At 38.5% G+C, this 16,417-nt stretch overlaps 1 protein-coding gene across 3 annotated transcripts; it reads right to left on the bottom strand.

The window, feature by feature from the left end:
* Positions 1-374: 374 nt before the first annotated feature.
* On the bottom strand, positions 375-14,031 carry pla2g6 (phospholipase A2, group VI (cytosolic, calcium-independent)). 3 transcript variants are annotated; one of them, XM_008428700.3, is made up of 19 exons: positions 13,777-14,030; positions 13,201-13,254; positions 12,910-13,130; positions 11,792-12,001; positions 10,971-11,151; positions 10,411-10,598; positions 9,944-10,040; positions 8,884-9,066; positions 8,569-8,677; positions 7,298-7,429; positions 6,328-6,412; positions 5,705-5,868; positions 5,480-5,630; positions 4,472-4,608; positions 3,370-3,524; positions 3,228-3,279; positions 2,809-2,924; positions 2,604-2,677; positions 375-1,490 (listed from the first exon to the last, which is right to left on the bottom strand). In XM_008428700.3, the coding sequence occupies exons 3-19, from the start codon at positions 13,122-13,124 to the stop codon at positions 1,352-1,354; spliced, it is 2,388 nt and encodes a 795-aa protein (XP_008426922.1). In that variant the 5' UTR covers positions 13,125-13,130; positions 13,201-13,254; positions 13,777-14,030; the 3' UTR covers positions 375-1,351. The 3 variants fall into 3 exon arrangements, with proteins under 3 accessions (XP_008426922.1, XP_008426842.1, XP_008427002.1); XM_008428620.3 differs by lacking the exon at positions 13,201-13,254; XM_008428780.3 differs by lacking the exons at positions 7,298-7,429; positions 13,201-13,254 and having other exon boundaries at positions 13,777-14,031.
* Between the last annotated feature and the right edge of the window lie 2,386 nt (positions 14,032-16,417).

Raw genomic sequence — 16,417 nt, 5'->3', positions numbered from 1 at the left:
CACATTGTGAGGAGTCATTTGTCAGATTAAAAGTACATTTATAAAAATAACCTTTAGGAAGTTTTTTATAAAACCCACATGTTTTTAAAGAGTTTATTTTTTATTAGTCTGATGTAATCCAAAATGTTGTTTTTAATTAGCTGTTAGTCAAAAAAATCATCATAGCCAAGAGTAATAAAGATGTTAAAACATTAGTCTTTGTCCAATTAATTTATTTAATATGTGGTTGCACTGACCACGTTTTTATAAGTTGATTTTTTGTTTTCTGTGTGTGTGTGTGTGTGTGTGTGTATATGCGTGTGTTCTTTCAAGAACCGACAGTCTGTTGGGATCAAAAATTGCAATAAACTGTAACAACAAAACAGAAACATATCTTATGCCAGTAGTAATAAAATTTATTACCATAAGTAAACACCTCAATATGTGATAGAAAAAAAAAACAATACAAAATCATTATTTGCCTTTGTTATGTTTGCAAGTAGCAGCAGGTCACATGATCTGTTACATTTAAGTCTCTGCAAAAGTTTCCAGTTCACATTATGGAGACAAAACACTTGGAAATAGGCAGTAAGGAGTGTAGGAGTGCATCTAAATAATACAATATTAATTACCTATAAATGAATACAAAGGATGATATGTGGAAAGAAAACATTACGGACATGTAAGGCAGAGCTGGTGAGTCTTCACAGCTGCCCTACATGGGTAATGAAAATAACCTTCAGCGGTTTCAGGTGGTTAGTTTAGACAACGCCGACACAGAAACAAAACCTCTGTAACTCCAGTGGTTTTGTAAATATGAGTGTTTTGATATGTGAGGGTAAATGAAAACGTCGCTTGAACCGTTTGTCTTCAAGAGAAGGAAGCGGCAGCAGCCGCTGACGGTTTCTGTGTCCGATTCTGTTTTTAACCACTTCCTCCATTGTAAGAGGTAAAAACACTTACAATAGAGATACGTGTTTTTATATCTGTGGAAAGTTTTTATACTGGGGAAGTTTTTCTCCGGTTTATATAAAAACCGGAGAAGTTTTTATGTAAACTCTTAGTAGTTTATATAAAAACTGTGAACCTGGTAAAGAAAGAAAACACGGTCAGTTATAAGGTCAGTGCTACTCGTCTCTCCTCTTCATAGATTCATGCCAAGTTACTTTCAGTGTCAGATTTCTGTCAGGTTTAAAACTTCTTTTCACACTTATTTCAGTCGAACGTTTCAGTGGTTTGTTCTTGCACAGACCCTTCAGGAAGCACCAAGAATCGTTGGTTCCCTTAGAACAGTGGTTGTTCTTGTAGCTTGTTAAATATTCATAGGTTTCTATCTGTGGTCCCTCTCCGTCGTCTCTTTCTCCCGTCAGTCTCACAGCAGCGTTTTCGCCAGGGATTGGAGCACTTCCCGTTTCTCAAACAGATACATCTGCGTTTCCCACAGCATGTTCACCAGAACCTCGTCGCTCACTTCGTCCAGCATCACCTCCTGAGACAGCTGGGGGCTCAGTCTGCACAACGAAACATACAAATTCATTAATTACTGCAGTACTTGGCAAACTAGTTTAAAAGTATAATACCTTTAAGTATCAGGAGCAATCAAATTTTTAGATGCAACAATGTTTAACTTAGGCATTTTCCCTAAAATCAGACTGTTAAAAAGAAACGTTTCTTCCTGTCATATGCTCAATTAATTCTGGTCACTTGTACAAATCAACTCATACTGATACTGCAAACCTAAAGGAAGTTTGCACAAGAGATATTTATAGGACACTTTTTTCAACTTGGTCATCTCTGAAGTTTCTAAAGTCTTTTTTGGACATTTTCTCATCAGACTCGGTTCACCTACACGACACCACAGCAGACTAGCTCTAATTCTGTATCCTATTTCCTAATTTAACAAGTATTTGACAATCATCTTTTAATCAAGTAAAATTTAGTTGAGTACATGAGATGAAAAAAATTGTTAATGAGCCTTAGCAAAGACACAAAGCCACCAGCAGCCCATATCGAATGGCTTAGTGCTTTAACTTCAAAGAGTTGAGGTTTTGGGCGCTGCGTGCTTTCAGAACCTGCTGCTGATTGCGGAACCAGAGGAATGTGCCAATCTATGGATTCACCTAAAAAATCCCTTCAGTGCTTTAAAGCCAAACAGTTGTTCACCATTTTCAACATGATTTATTATCTGCTGAACAAAATATTTAATTGTTTCTTTGAATTATGCCAAATTCGCTAGCGGCTAGTTCGTAGTCGCTGCAGGTTACCGGCAGCTGAATCCCCAGAGGATCAGGACCGTGTTACTGATGGGATGTTTTCAACTCTTCATTCAGTGTCACAACCATTCAGTTGATTGTGGAGCAAGAAAATACAGGACCTTTACCATTTATCTTCGTTAGACACTAGTCAAATATTTGGTCATTTGTTGGATTCTGTAGAAGTTCACTGCATCCTCAGAAGGTTAATTATCCATTTTATTCAGCTGTTGTACACGTGAAAAGTTGCAAAAATGTCCAACCGGGGTTTTGAGAAAAAGAGATGTGATTTAGTTGAAAAAATGGGGAAGTGTCAGAAAGCTGCAAAATCAGGATATAGCAAAGAAAGTGGCATGTTGACGATCAGCTGACCTGTGGTAGATGGTGTCGATCATCTCACACCAGGCTCTGGCCCGGTCCACGGCGCAGCCATCAGAGTCTGTACACTGGGCATCCAGGCAGGTTTTGAATTTAAGACAAACCAGACGGTGCAGAACGCTTTGGTTATGAATCAGGAGCAAAGATATAAGATGAGAAATGTCTACAGCTCGGCATAAGATAAGAGTGGTCCACTCACACAGTCCACCAACATTTTGCCCAGCTCCTTGGCGCCTACGAACGTCTTGGCCAGCTCCAGGGGGTTGGAGGGTCGGAAAACGTCCACGGAGGTCACCACTTCCTGTGGAGGTTTGCCTGGACAGATACGACATCGCCAGTGAGTTCACCCAGAAACCACAAAACCCCTGACTGTTGTTCGTGTGAAAACGGAACTGAAAGCAAGTTGTATTTCATAGAAATGTATTTGCAGGTAATAAGTCTCTGAGCATACGACATGACAATTAGACCCCACACTAGGTGCACACAAAGGCAGATAACTAAACCAAATATTTTGCATTTAAAACTGCATTTGCAGTTGTGTATGACGGATGTAAATGACTTAAACTTTCACAAGCTGCTCTTTCAGTCACATCAGCTGTAGTTTTCCGTTTGACCCACCTGTTCCAAGAGAAACAACTATGCCCAGTTTCTTGACGTTTGCTTCACGACCCTGAGAAAGAAAAAAAAAAAACAGATCTGTAGAACAGCTCAGTGCAGCTTTACGGATGAGTCAACAACGCAAAGCATGCAAATCTGCTACCTCAGTTTTTAATGACTTGTTGAACTGATGGATTTCTGCCATGGCATCTAGCGTCGGGTTATTGGCCAACAGCCCTCCATCCAGGAAGCGGCCCATTGGTCGGAAGTAGGTGGGTGCGGCGCCGCTGGAGCGGGCGGCTCTCCATACGAGTTGTTCTGACGTAAAGACACAGATTATGTCAAGGCAAAGACGTTTGATGCTTTTAGGTTTAAGGTTTGCTCTGGGAAAACAGATGAGCTCAGAAAGGGCCAGCACATGACTAAAGCAAGATTCATTTAGGTTTCTGCTGTGATTTTGAGGTCTTACCATAACGTTTTTCTTCCATGCTATTTTACAATATTTCTTTTTTATTTGTTTTTAATTCACATGAATTAATCCCAATCTGACAAAGAACGTGAGTGAGTTCAGTGGGTTTATGGTGTTTGAGTTACTTTTTCCAAAATAAATTCAGAAGTCTGATCTACTACAAAAAATAAGACAAAGCAAAACTGTTAAATCTCTTAAGATTATGCTCATTCTTCATTAGATTTATCTCAAAATACTTAAAGGGGTGGTATTGTACATTTTCCAGATACATATCACCATTTTATAGGACGGCTTGAACAACCTGATGGCAGCAGTTTCATTTAAGCCACTTCATTAAAAGCAGCTTCAGCTTCCTGCATGTTTAAGAATATAAACTTCTTCACAGACGTCATGTTAGTAACACCACTTTAATTTACAGATATGAAAAAAAAGAGATGCCTAATCTAATATTAAGACCGAAATGAGGAACATTTCAAGATATTTTAGTCTTTTCGTTTTGAACGATTTCATGACTCGACTTTGTCCTACACACCTTCATCTGTCACCTTCCTACGCTTTCTGGGCGGCTCATCTGTGTATCCTACTATCAACACATCCTCATCCTCCCACCCTGCAACAACAACATGGCTGCCACTCAAACAGCACAACTGCATTTCTTCATTCATTTAGAAAAATGACATGGGGGGAAAAAAAAGAATATGTGGGAGAACTGCTGACTTTGTCGCCATCTAGTGGTGCTAAAGGTCCACATATATAAAATGAGTGCGGTAAGCTACATATAATGTCCGGTGGGTACCTTGTGGGACGGTGAGAGGCTTGAAGGTGGCGGTGGTGGTGTAGGAGGGCTCTCTGCGGACAGACGGAGGGTCATAGTTCCTGAAGATATGGAGCTCACCTGGATGTCTGTCGGCCAGAACGCTGGTCACCATGACCCTGGATGGACGGACAGAAAACGGAAAATGGAGAAATGGAGAAAGGACGGCTAAGATGCTGGTAGAGGAGAAGATGATTTATTCAATTATGAGAACAGATCTCTAAGAACTGAGTTGAGCAATATTCCTTATAATGATTGAATTTCCCTTTGTACTTTTAGTGCATGACTAAGTAAGCGAGCAAAATTATGCTGAGATAATTTGTTGTTTGTTTTACAAATAAAGTATGAACAAATTTACTGATATTTATTTGGATTCTTTTTATTTAATGACTGTTATGTTAATACTAACTATAGTTAGCATCACAGAATCCTTTGAGGCATTCAGCCTTATTAAAGAGAGCAAACTTGCTGTGGGTAGTTTGGTGTCGTAGTTTGGATCAACCTGTCTGCTGATCATGCAAATTATGGAAACATAAAAGAAAACCATCAAAACATATTTAAGTTTTAGGATCTGACAGTGACAGATCTGTCACATGTTAAGTCATAGTCATCTCCATGGATACCGCTAATGACGAAAGTAAAAAGACAAACTCAAATTTCCCATAATGCATGCTGACTATCACTAAAATTTATGGGATTAAAATCAGTTTTTTTGTTTTTTTTAAATAAAAAATTCATCTGAATTAATAAAACAAAATCTGATTTGTGTTAATTCAGAAAAAGTGATATCATTAATTTGTGAACTTGAACTTCTTTCTGGGATATTTATGTGTTATTTAAGATGGAGGAAGTACCAACACATTTATCATGTCTGTAATAGCTATTCTGGTGAATTTAAGCATTTTATCACTTGTTGCTTTACAACAACTTTTTATTATTTCTAGTACTTGTTTTGAAATGTTCCTTTTAATGACACAATGTGATGTAAACCTTGGGAATCTGATGTCCGTCATCTTTGTGTTCTCTCCAAACTCTTTCTTCAGGAAGTCCTCCAGCGGCGCGGATTCGTACGGCCTGGACCCTCTGAACACCTGCTCCTTCATTCTGAAGTACAGGCAGCGCAGGTACTCCATGGACTTACCTTCACACAGAGGACACAACCCTTTAGCTCTGCTGGCACACACACACACACAAGTTAGAAAAGCGAAAACACACCGTGGATTATTGCTAAAGCCAGGATGCCTCCGGTGCTCGTCCCAGCGACCCAGTCAAAGAGCTCCCTGGTCGGCCGACCCGCCTCCTTCTCCAGGGCGATCAGCATCTGGATCAGAACCAGGCCTTTGATACCACCACCGTCCAGACACAGCAGTCTGTCTATCCTGCAGTCAGATTTGGATTAAATACTGTTAACCATTAAAGAAAATTACAAATAAATTAGATAAATGACAAGACGCAATAACATTATAGATAGAAGAACAGAAGGAAATGTATTGTGTAAACTTAGAAAAATGTTCCCACTCATACTCCTTTAAATTTTGCACATTTCATCAGCTTATAACCTCAAATAGCAGATCAACACAAATTAGAACAAAGTAACAGAGTAATAGATGCACAGATTGCAGTTTTCTGACCAAACGCTGATGTTGAAAAGATTTGACCTGCTGGTTCTGACTTCTGCTGATTTTTCTTTAAAAGTTACTCAAAACAGAACAAAGGACTCAGTAGCCAATATTCAGAGGTGGATATGATCGGTTTCTCATGCAAGTATTAGCCGATCATCCAGAATTAAGAAAATTAAATACATTTCCGCTCTCAACAAATATTTCTTACACACTTACTTCTTTTTCTCCATCACTTGTCCATCAACTTCAGATTTGCCAATAGCTCCTATTGCCGCCCCGACGTACATGATGTCCTCAAACCCTGTAAAACAGTGAGAAAACCTGATAAATACGCGCTGTCAAAATGGTAAAGAAGCGAAGAGGAGACTGGGATTTCTGAAAGCTATGAAGCCATTCAAAAAGAAGCATCACGTATATATTTAGAATCACTTTAAAATAGCAAATTATCCATCTTGATGCTGCATTTGTACTGGAAATAAATGAGTTTAAATAATTTCAGAGCGCTCAAAAAATTGCGAGCAGTGCCTTAATGTAAATACAGTCATATTCGATAAAGTGGAATAGTAAGAGGCTCATTTGTCAGATTAAAGGTACCACTTGAAAATAACCTTTAAGAATTGTGGTAAATATGAGTTTCACTTAGCCCAAATTTACTTTTTAGTAATATTTTTTTATTTTTCTGTTGTAATATTCTAATGTTAAAAAACATTTTTTCATTAGTTGTAAGTGGAAAATTCTCATAACTAACAGAAAAAAAGGCTTTCAGAGATCCAGCTGTATGTAACAGATCTATATAATCCACGTGTCAAACTCAAGGCCTGAGGGCCAAAACCGGACCGCCGTAGCTTTTCATGTGGCCCTCTGATCTAAAGGGCCACATAAACACAACCTTCAAGTTAACAACTCTATGCTAAAATACTGTTTTACCATCCAAATCAAAGCAGGTTTTATCTGTGTACTGCCAAATTACATCAACGTAAAACGATGTTCAATATAATTTCATTTTAACAAGCACTCATGAATACAGAGTTAGCTACTTGTTCATATTTTTGCAATTTTTTGATAGGTTTTATCAATATTTTCTGCCACAACGGGCCCTTTGTGAACATTTATGACCTCGATGTGAAATGAAAATAAGTTTCAGAGTTTCCCCCACAAACGGGTCTTCTCAAGCTCCTGGAGTTACCTATGGCTCGAGGCTTGGTCTTGTTTGAGACTGGAGGAGGAGGAAGAGGAGGAGGGCTGCTGGGGGAGCGAGGAAGGCAGCGCTGGACTCCTACACTACACAGCATGTCCAGCAGGATCCTTCTATTAGGACCTTTCAGGTTAGTACAAAACACAAGCCGACATGGCGGGCATGCAGGCATGCCACGAACACAGGACAGACAGACAGACAGACAGACAGAGAGAGAGATGGAGAGAGGGAGAGAGATATGTAACAGACAGAGAGGAGGGAGGAGAGTAAGCAGAGAGATGTGCAGACGGTTAACAATCGTCATGCATCTTCAAAAAACCGACAGAAAAAAAAAAAATCAATAAACACAGGAAACTCAATTAAGCATCATTTTCCTCTCAACAAAATCAGATTTTACTGGAAACTTCTTTATGTCAACAACAGATCCACTTTGAAAAAATATATACTACTATTACTACTACTACTACTACTAATAATAATAATAATAATAATAATTTGTGGATCATCTAAGAGATGTAACCTTTCGGTAAGCATTTCAACTTTTGGCATATCTGTTGGTATTTTAACAGTTCAAATGTCCTTAATGTCCTTAATGTCTTTTCAGTATTTTGCATAGACATGTTTACACAGAATCTGCTCTACAATTGTTCTATTTTGAAATATAAGCAAGTTAATTTCCACACACTGGCTGTCCACAGAAATGGTTCTTCAAACCAGATTTTTTTCACACTGAGAAACGAAGGAACTCAGAGTAAAATAGTGATTTCTGTGTATTTTTTAGGATTATCAGATCAATTTATTTTGAGTGTTTTTATTTAAAAAAATAAAAATTAATAATTTAACAATAGTCCAATTAACTGAAATTTCTGACCAGACCAAGGCGTCATGGATTAAAAATAATGTGATGAGCAACTTAAAAGCTCTAATTTTTAAGTAGCTCATCACATCATGAACTCTTTGAAGTATCACACTGACTGTCAACACAAAACTGAGGGTTAGTTTTACATGAAACTGTGGGAAAAAATTACTCTTTTTATTCCTCTAAAGATTCATAATAAATACAAAAATTACACTTTAAAATACATAATTTTAATGTAGCCTTTCCTGGACCTTTTCACTTGTAAACATGCACATCTCTGTTATTTACACTGCAACACATGCTTTTTTAAGTTTTAGTTTAGAAATAATAACTTACTTTATTAGATTTTTTTTTAACAAACCGTTCTAGCAGCGGTCGCGGTTTAACATTCGATCTCTCCCACCTTTGCTGGTGCGAGCTGCGATCAGCCCCGGTGTTTCTCCCAGGTCGTTGTGGATCTCAACATCGGCGCCAAACACGATCAAACCTTTAATCAGCTCCATGTGGTCCATCTAGTCAGAACAGAGACAAAAATTAAAATAGTTTTAGAAATAAACTAGAGTTCTGATGCAGTAAACGACAACAAAACGTTAAATATGAAGAATTTTAATAATAAATCACTGTGAAAATCATTTTGCCATTATAGATCGCCATCACTTAAAAGATTTATTTATTCATTTCAATAAACTCTACAAATGTCCATGAGACATCTCCTCACCTTCATAGCGAGGTGCAGGGCCGTGTTTCCGTCCTGCCCCTTCAGGTTGGCGTTGGCCCCGTGGGTCAGCAGCACCATGGCGGCCTCAAAGCGGCCCTTCTTGGTCAGAACGTGGAGGGCGCTCTCGCCGGTCTTACTGAGGTAGTTTATCTCACAGCCGCGGTCCAGCAGCAGGCGGCACATCTGGCAGAGAGGAAGCAAAACGGACAACCTTCCTTCTTCATTTTAAGTTTAGTTTAAAGTTTCAAAGTTTAATGTGGAAGTTGGTTCATTTAAAGCTTTAAATGAATCAACAACGTAGCTTCCTGCCATCAGCTCAGGTCATCTAACAGGCCTGTCACAATAACACGTTTCGCTGGACGATAAATTGGCCCTGTAATTATTGCGATAAACAATAATATTGTCGTTTCGACATCATTTCCAAGTGATGTATTAGTAATGCCATAATAATGCATGTTCGCCCTCTCATAGACAAATGAATAGAAACACACCAATCCACTATTAATATCTGTAACAGTCCTGATATTGAAAAAAATTCTAGATGGGGCATCTGTGACAATGTGCCTGATCATAACTGCACCAGTGAGCAAATTAAAGTTGTGTTGTTTTTACATGTTTGCTCTTAAATGCACCATGAAGCTACTGGTGTATTTTAGTGTGCTTTTCTGGTGCAGAGTTATCAAATACATTTGTAATTCAGTACATTTATGTCTGTGCTTAAAAAAAAAGCAACGTTTCAAGTTTTAGCTCAGTTTTTCTGTATCAGATCGGTACTGGCCGATACTGAACCTCAGATATCGGTATCTTAATCGGTGCATCCCTGCTAATAAACATTAATTTCATTACGAATATTTAACATGGAATCTTGAAGTTATTTTAAATATCTAAAATAAAACATGACAACCAAAAACATTAAACAGAAATGAACACACAGCTGAACCACACTGAGTCTCGGTAAACAAAGCTGCCCTTTCAAACAATATTAACCATCAGAATGTAAATTATGGAGCTCATTGTAATTAATAACGTTAACAGTTAGAGAGCGTGCAGAAGTGTGTACCTCGGCGGTTTTGGCCCAGTGCAGGGGCGTCCCTCCGTACACGCAGTCTTCGGCCTGCAGCTGGGACGGATCCGCTTTGAGGATCTCCTCCACGCAGCTGACAAACAAGCACAACGCAGAGACAACCTCACATTAGATAAACTGAATCATTTATCATTTCTGATGCTTGTGGCATCTTCGCTGACAAACCTTTAGCAGGTTTGTCAAAGTTTCATTTTAGCTGAAACACCGTTTCATGTGTATGTAAGGCTGTTTTATAATGATTTTTCATACACAATTACTGCAAAGCACAAAACGAATCATTACCACTGATTTCCACTGACTTATTTAGTCTGCAGGTCAGAGGAACAACAAACAGAGCCACTTCCTGCCTGGAGACAATGTAGCTTCTTGTAGCGCAGGGAGGAAAAAAAACAAAAAAACAGGCAGCTCCAGCTTGTTCTTTTCATAGCTGCTTGTAAACTCACCCCTTCTCGCTGTATTTCATGGCGGTGTGGATGGGGTTTCCTGTGCTGCCCCTGGTGTCGCACTTGGCCCCCCCCTCCAGCAGGGCTTTGACGGACTCCACCCGGCCCAGACGGCAGGCCACGTGGAGCGGCGTCTCTCCGTTGCTGTTGAGCTCGTTCACCCCTGAGCACAGCCGTGAGCACAGAGCCTGGACAAGAAAGTTACGTTTAAAAAAAAAAAAAGAATATTGCTTATTTATAGGTTGTAAAGAATTCTTTAATTATTATTTTTTGTGATATCGGAGCCAGAGCCAGACCCAACCCGATTTTCAGTTTTTCTAAACCGTTGACCCACTGATGCAGATTTAAGCCAATTCTGATTTCTCTTCAAGAGCTAATTTATCGGAAGAAATAAGAACTGTATTTAAATATTTTTCTGAGTCTCCCTCAGGATGTTTTTCAGTATTTGCTCCTGAAACACATTTAATAGCTGAGCAAAACCAAAAATCATCACTCATCAGCGCAACCCCCCCACTTCGGGCTGTAAGCGCCCTTTGACCTGGGCGTCGTTCAGGTCTCACCTGGATGATGACGGGAGAGTCCTGCTTGGAGGCGTAGTGCATGGGGGTTTCTCCTTTCTGGTCCCTGATGTCGGTGCGGGCCTGGCTCTCGTCCAGCAGCTCCTTCACGCACGCCAGGTCGCCCCGATCGCACGCCAGGTGCAGAGGCGTCTGGCCCGAAGTGTCCCGCGCGTTGATCTGGCTGAGAGCAGAAATTGTAGGAGGTTTGACATTTTCAAGCACAACATTGGAGAATGACTTACTAAACAGCTACGCTGGCTGTTAAGAACAGGCTCCCAGGAGGTTCCAATTGCATCCACAGAGAAACAACGGCTGGCTGAGCTTTTAGGTTCATGGCTGGCTTGTGTTTTAACGGCGTACTGCACAGACCGACGACCAGAGCTTTGAACATGCCGAGAATCTTTGTCAGTCTGCTAGTTTGAATTTTGGGAAACTAAACAGAAAGTTTCCAAAAGTACAAACAGAAAATTTACATTGTTTTTTTATGATGCATAAAACAGGCATTTAGGAGTTAGTCGAAGAAAGTAGCAGTGTTGTGAATGCATTAGAGGCTAATGGGCTTCAAGCTTTTACAATAACTCGTCATTGATTTTGACATTTTCAAGGCGTTTTAAATCCTTATTGGCATCGAATGCCTGTTAGCTGGAGTGGCCCATGCTGACTGTTTATTACTTCTGTTACCTTTGGAAAGAAGGAAGCTTACAAATCTTTAGCATTTCTGGGTATACTGAACCTGTTTGGAAGAGTAAATCTGTAAATTGTGGCGTCAAATAACATTTGATTACTTTGCCATTTTCACAGTTTTGTGCTCGGTTAGCTACCTCTGAACGTAGTTGTGTTTGAGGCACTCTCTCATGCCCGTCTCCACGGCGATGTGAGCAGAGCTCCAGTCAGGATGGCTGCGGATGCAGTCCACGATGGTCTGCACCGTGTCGGCCTTCAGGGTCAGACTCTCGTAGAAAGGTCGCAGCTTGAGGGCGAACTGGGGGAACCAGTTCATGGCATCCTCCTCTGACCCCACCTGAAACAGCCTGCGGACGGCGCAGCGGTGAGCCAAGAAGTGAAAGGAGAAACGGAACTTTGCCCTCTAGTAATGTGGTGAATCTAACCAGTCTGATTTCTGTGAATGACAGAAACACCTTTTCTTTTCTCGGTTAAATGCAGCTTTTGAATATTTTCACGTCTTATTTTTATTTATTTTGATGGGATTTGATGCGATAGACCAACATAACAGAGTGTGTGACTGTAAATGGGAAGTAAAATAATGCATGACTTAACATAATTAGCAAATAAAAATATAAAAATATATTTAGGGGTATACAAGAAAAAGGGACAGAAAAACAGAGTTGTAATAGTTTTGGTGTGTTTGCTAGTTGTTACTATTGTTTTGTTTTAGTTTAGCTTTGATTAGTTATAGTAGTAGTTTTAGTTTTGGTTTAATTTGAGGTGCAGAATTCAAAAAGGTCAAAGTATTGTATTGTGATTATGTATAATACTCAACATAAGATACCATTTTGAGATGAGATTTGTGTTTATAACATTGTGTTTGCATGGGGAATATTTTAGCAAACCACTTCATGGATGTTTTGTATATAATTACATATCACAATATTTGGCGTTTTAAAACTCAGACAGTTCACGTTTTAGGAGTAGCTTTATAAAATTCAGAAAAACACACAATAAATTCCATGAGTATCTCTAGGAAAATACACATTGGACAGAATATTCGTTAACTTGCTCTACGGGTTTTGAAGCAGCTGAGGTCATCTTAAAATGTCCATGACCTGTTTTTCAGGTTTTAGTCTACATGACAGAGAAAACTAAAGACGTGTTTAACAATGGTGGTCAAAGGTAACCAAAAATAAATAAAAAACAAACAAACCACCACTGTTGAGAAAAATGAGGACTTTAACTTTCTACAGCAGCGATCTATACTGACCTCAGGGCCACAGTGGGCGTTTCAGGGGACAGGAGCACACAGTCCCATGACTGGCACTGTGTGTTTTTGTACAGGACCATGCGTCCATCCTCCTTCAGTCGAACTTTGCCTCCTCCTCCATAATCAGACAGTTGGACGTCTCTGACCCGGTAAGGGTTGGTGAAGAGGGTCGACACGGAGGAGACGGTGTCCAGCAGCCGGCCCAGGAACTGCATCGCTACCTAAAAACAAGGAGCACGATTAATCAGAGTATATCTATGATCTCTGACATACAATGTGTGTTAAACCCACATTCCTGTGTTTACTAGAGCAGCTCTGTGGTCTCCAGGAACGCCTGTCGGATTCCTGTCAGCATGAATGATTTATTTAGTCCACTGTCACCATTTAAGTGGAGCAACAAGTTTTTTTTTGTTTTTTTTTCCAGCAGATACTTTCATTATGATGCTACTTTTGCTGTACAGTTACACCCTTTCTAAGAATAGAAGCGCTCTACCTGTACAAACACAATTGATTTCCAATGTTGCGTTTGGTGGTTTAACCAGTAAGGCTGATTTTAGCTGTTAACAACGCCGCCTGGGTCTATGACCTTCATTTTTCTATGAAGACCAAATACAAATACCGCTGCTCATTGTCTGGATGTTGAACAAACAGCTCCACCAATGATGTTCACGTATTTCCTGAGTCTGTTATCATATAACGAGCGCATGCCAGCGCTACGCTTTGTAGAAAAATGTCTAGAAACCACACTTCTGTCCTCCACGTTTCTGATTTAAAGTTCCTTAATAATCGCAGTGTAAAGACAATTCGGATATTTAGTTGTCAGTTGCTGCTAATCGCATTAAACTGGTCTAAAACCGGCGAGCTTACCTGCTAGCTGCTCTCAGTGCGGCGGACAGCCTGACTTTTGACAGCGACATCAACAACCGACGCCGCAACCAAACCTGTTCTGAACACCTTGATTGACGCGAGCTTGTCCAATCAGAGCGCATGATTTAGACGCGCTAGATAAGATGGGCGGGGCCTGGTTGAAGGAGACGCTCCGGTTCGTTTCACAGAGGGAAGCGAAACCAGGGAGAATGTGTTAATCTACGGGACGCATCAGTGATCATCATGGAAGTAGGTCTAACTGCCCCTACAACGTCCTTTTCCCTAAGTCTATAAATTAAATGATTTTCATTATATTATTTATTAACTATTTACAATGGTAATGAGTTCAAATTTGAATAAAAATGTATTTATTTTAGTGTATTTTATTCTAAATTAACTTATATTTAATCATATTATCTAAATATATCAATGTTAACCCATTTAATTATATTTAAAATAGCCATAATTGTAACATTCCGAATAAATTACGTTTAATTTTGTAAATCCTTGTCTGATTTATTTTGTTGTATTAAATATGTGAACACAAAATAAATAAATAAAACAGATATGATAACCCTTGAAACACATCTGATTAAACAAAAAACCTACTACTTGAGATATTAAGTCATATATCTTTACATAGAAACCTACAAATTATAACAACTATAAATTAATTATAAATTTATCTGTCGAATTTGACAAGATTTTCTTATGAAAATATACTTATTTTAGTAGTCAGAGCTAAATTAAGTGATATTGGTCTGGTCACATTGACTTACATCCATGCCAATAGTATTGTTAAATTGCTGCATTTATGAATAATACATTAATCATCTGCAAAGGAAAAATGAGCTCTTGAATAAAACAAGAATTGGCACTAACCACTTGCAATACTTATATCTTCCACCAGAGGCTAGAAGACGAGCAAAGGTTTGGGGTATTCTGAGTTTCTCAGTAAAGTATTATCTTTCTATGGTATTCAGATTTTAGATTAAATTATTAATATGGCTAAGACCTGGATTACTTCTTCAAAAACAAAAAAAAAAGCAAACGCCCTAAACAATTGCTACGCATTTTGGGTAAAACTTTATGAGCCCTAAATGCAAAGTGCGATCAATGGAAGTTTATAGACTTGCATAAAAGGAGGAATGTCAAGTATTAATTACTTTCCTGTGAATTTTCACCAATAAAAGCAGCAAAATTTTAGCTTTGGTTACTTATTACTCACAGACAGATCCTTAAATAGTTTGAGTAGAACTAATAGATCAAATATCTTGCAAAACATTAACTAAATACTGTTTGAGCTTTTACTTTGTTCTCTAATCAAATATTTCTTAGAAAAATAGTCTTGTGCTCACCTATATTAATGCATGTATATTATATGTGCGTATGTTTTATGGACAAACCGCCCAGTGGATCGAGCCATTTTTCCCATATTATAAGTCACAATGTATTATTCTAGCAAATTATTTAACTTTTAGCTCGTACTTCTTCATCAATATGAAGGAATTATTGACTTAAGGCAAGTTGCTATTATGTTGAAAATGTACTTGTCAGTTAGCTTTGTCTTCAAGTGTACAAATGTATTCTCACTAGAAAGTAGAAGACTTTCTGTTTTGCAGGGTACCTGGATATTAAAGAATAAAAATCCATAGTATGACTTCATAGTGGCTTGAAAAAGAAATACACACACCTGTTGAACTTCAATGGATTTTATTGTTATTGTTTCTGAGTGATTTGTGAAGAGGGAGAAATACAAACACAATGTTGGCTAGCATTTTAAGCACTGTTGAATCTCTTTACTGTAACTGCAAGTCTTTTGCATATCAGACTTTTTTTTTTATCAGTTCCTGCAAAGCAGCTCAAACTCTATCAGACTGGACAGAAATCAGGTCTTGCCACGTGATTTTCACTTGAAACTTAAAGTGGGAAATTAATCAGCATTTATATATATATATATATATATATATATATAAATCCTTACATTGTTCTGCATCTACGTTTATTGTCCATGTTCTGTCACAAAGTGAAAACCAGACTCAATGTCAAATTTTTGGACTTTTTTTTACAAAGTTTCTTGCAAATTTGCCCTCAGTTTATCCATCATCCGTCTTCCCATCAACTGTGCACAACTTTCCATTTGCTGCTGAAGAAATGGAAAGTTAAAGGTTGCTGTATTTACATTAGAAAAGCATAAGAAAACAGCCCGTCTGACCATATGAGTAAAAAAAATCTGGTCCTGGTTATTCAGTTAAATCTAAGATGTGATTAGGTATGATTGCTTTGTCACTTTAATCTGATCATTTTAACAGATATTTGTACTGTTTTTCTTTTCCTATTTCTGTTTTAACTGTTGTAGAGTGATTATGTAGTTCATATTCTTCACCAGACTGCGAAGCAAATTACCCCAACAGAGACAACAGTACAATGATGTTACGTTGCGTGTTGCTGAAACATGCTGTGTGAAAGTTAAAAATGTGTTTAATCTTGCATGAAAAACTATTATCTGCAACTGACGCCCAGCCAGGGCTATTTATGATTTATTTGTTGGGTGTTTTTTTTATTTTTATTTTTTTACAAAAACAGATCATAAAATCAGCTGGAAAGACTAACATACGTTGTGAAGCCGTTCTGAAGGTAA

Source organism: Poecilia reticulata, chromosome 1, assembly GCF_904066995.2.
Source record: "Poecilia reticulata chromosome 1, P_reticulata-male-v2, whole genome shotgun sequence".
In the NCBI taxonomy this organism is placed as follows: Eukaryota; Metazoa; Chordata; class Actinopteri; order Cyprinodontiformes; family Poeciliidae; genus Poecilia; species Poecilia reticulata.
Note: the sequence above shows the minus strand (reverse complement) of the source record. Positions and strands in the feature narration are given on the sequence as shown.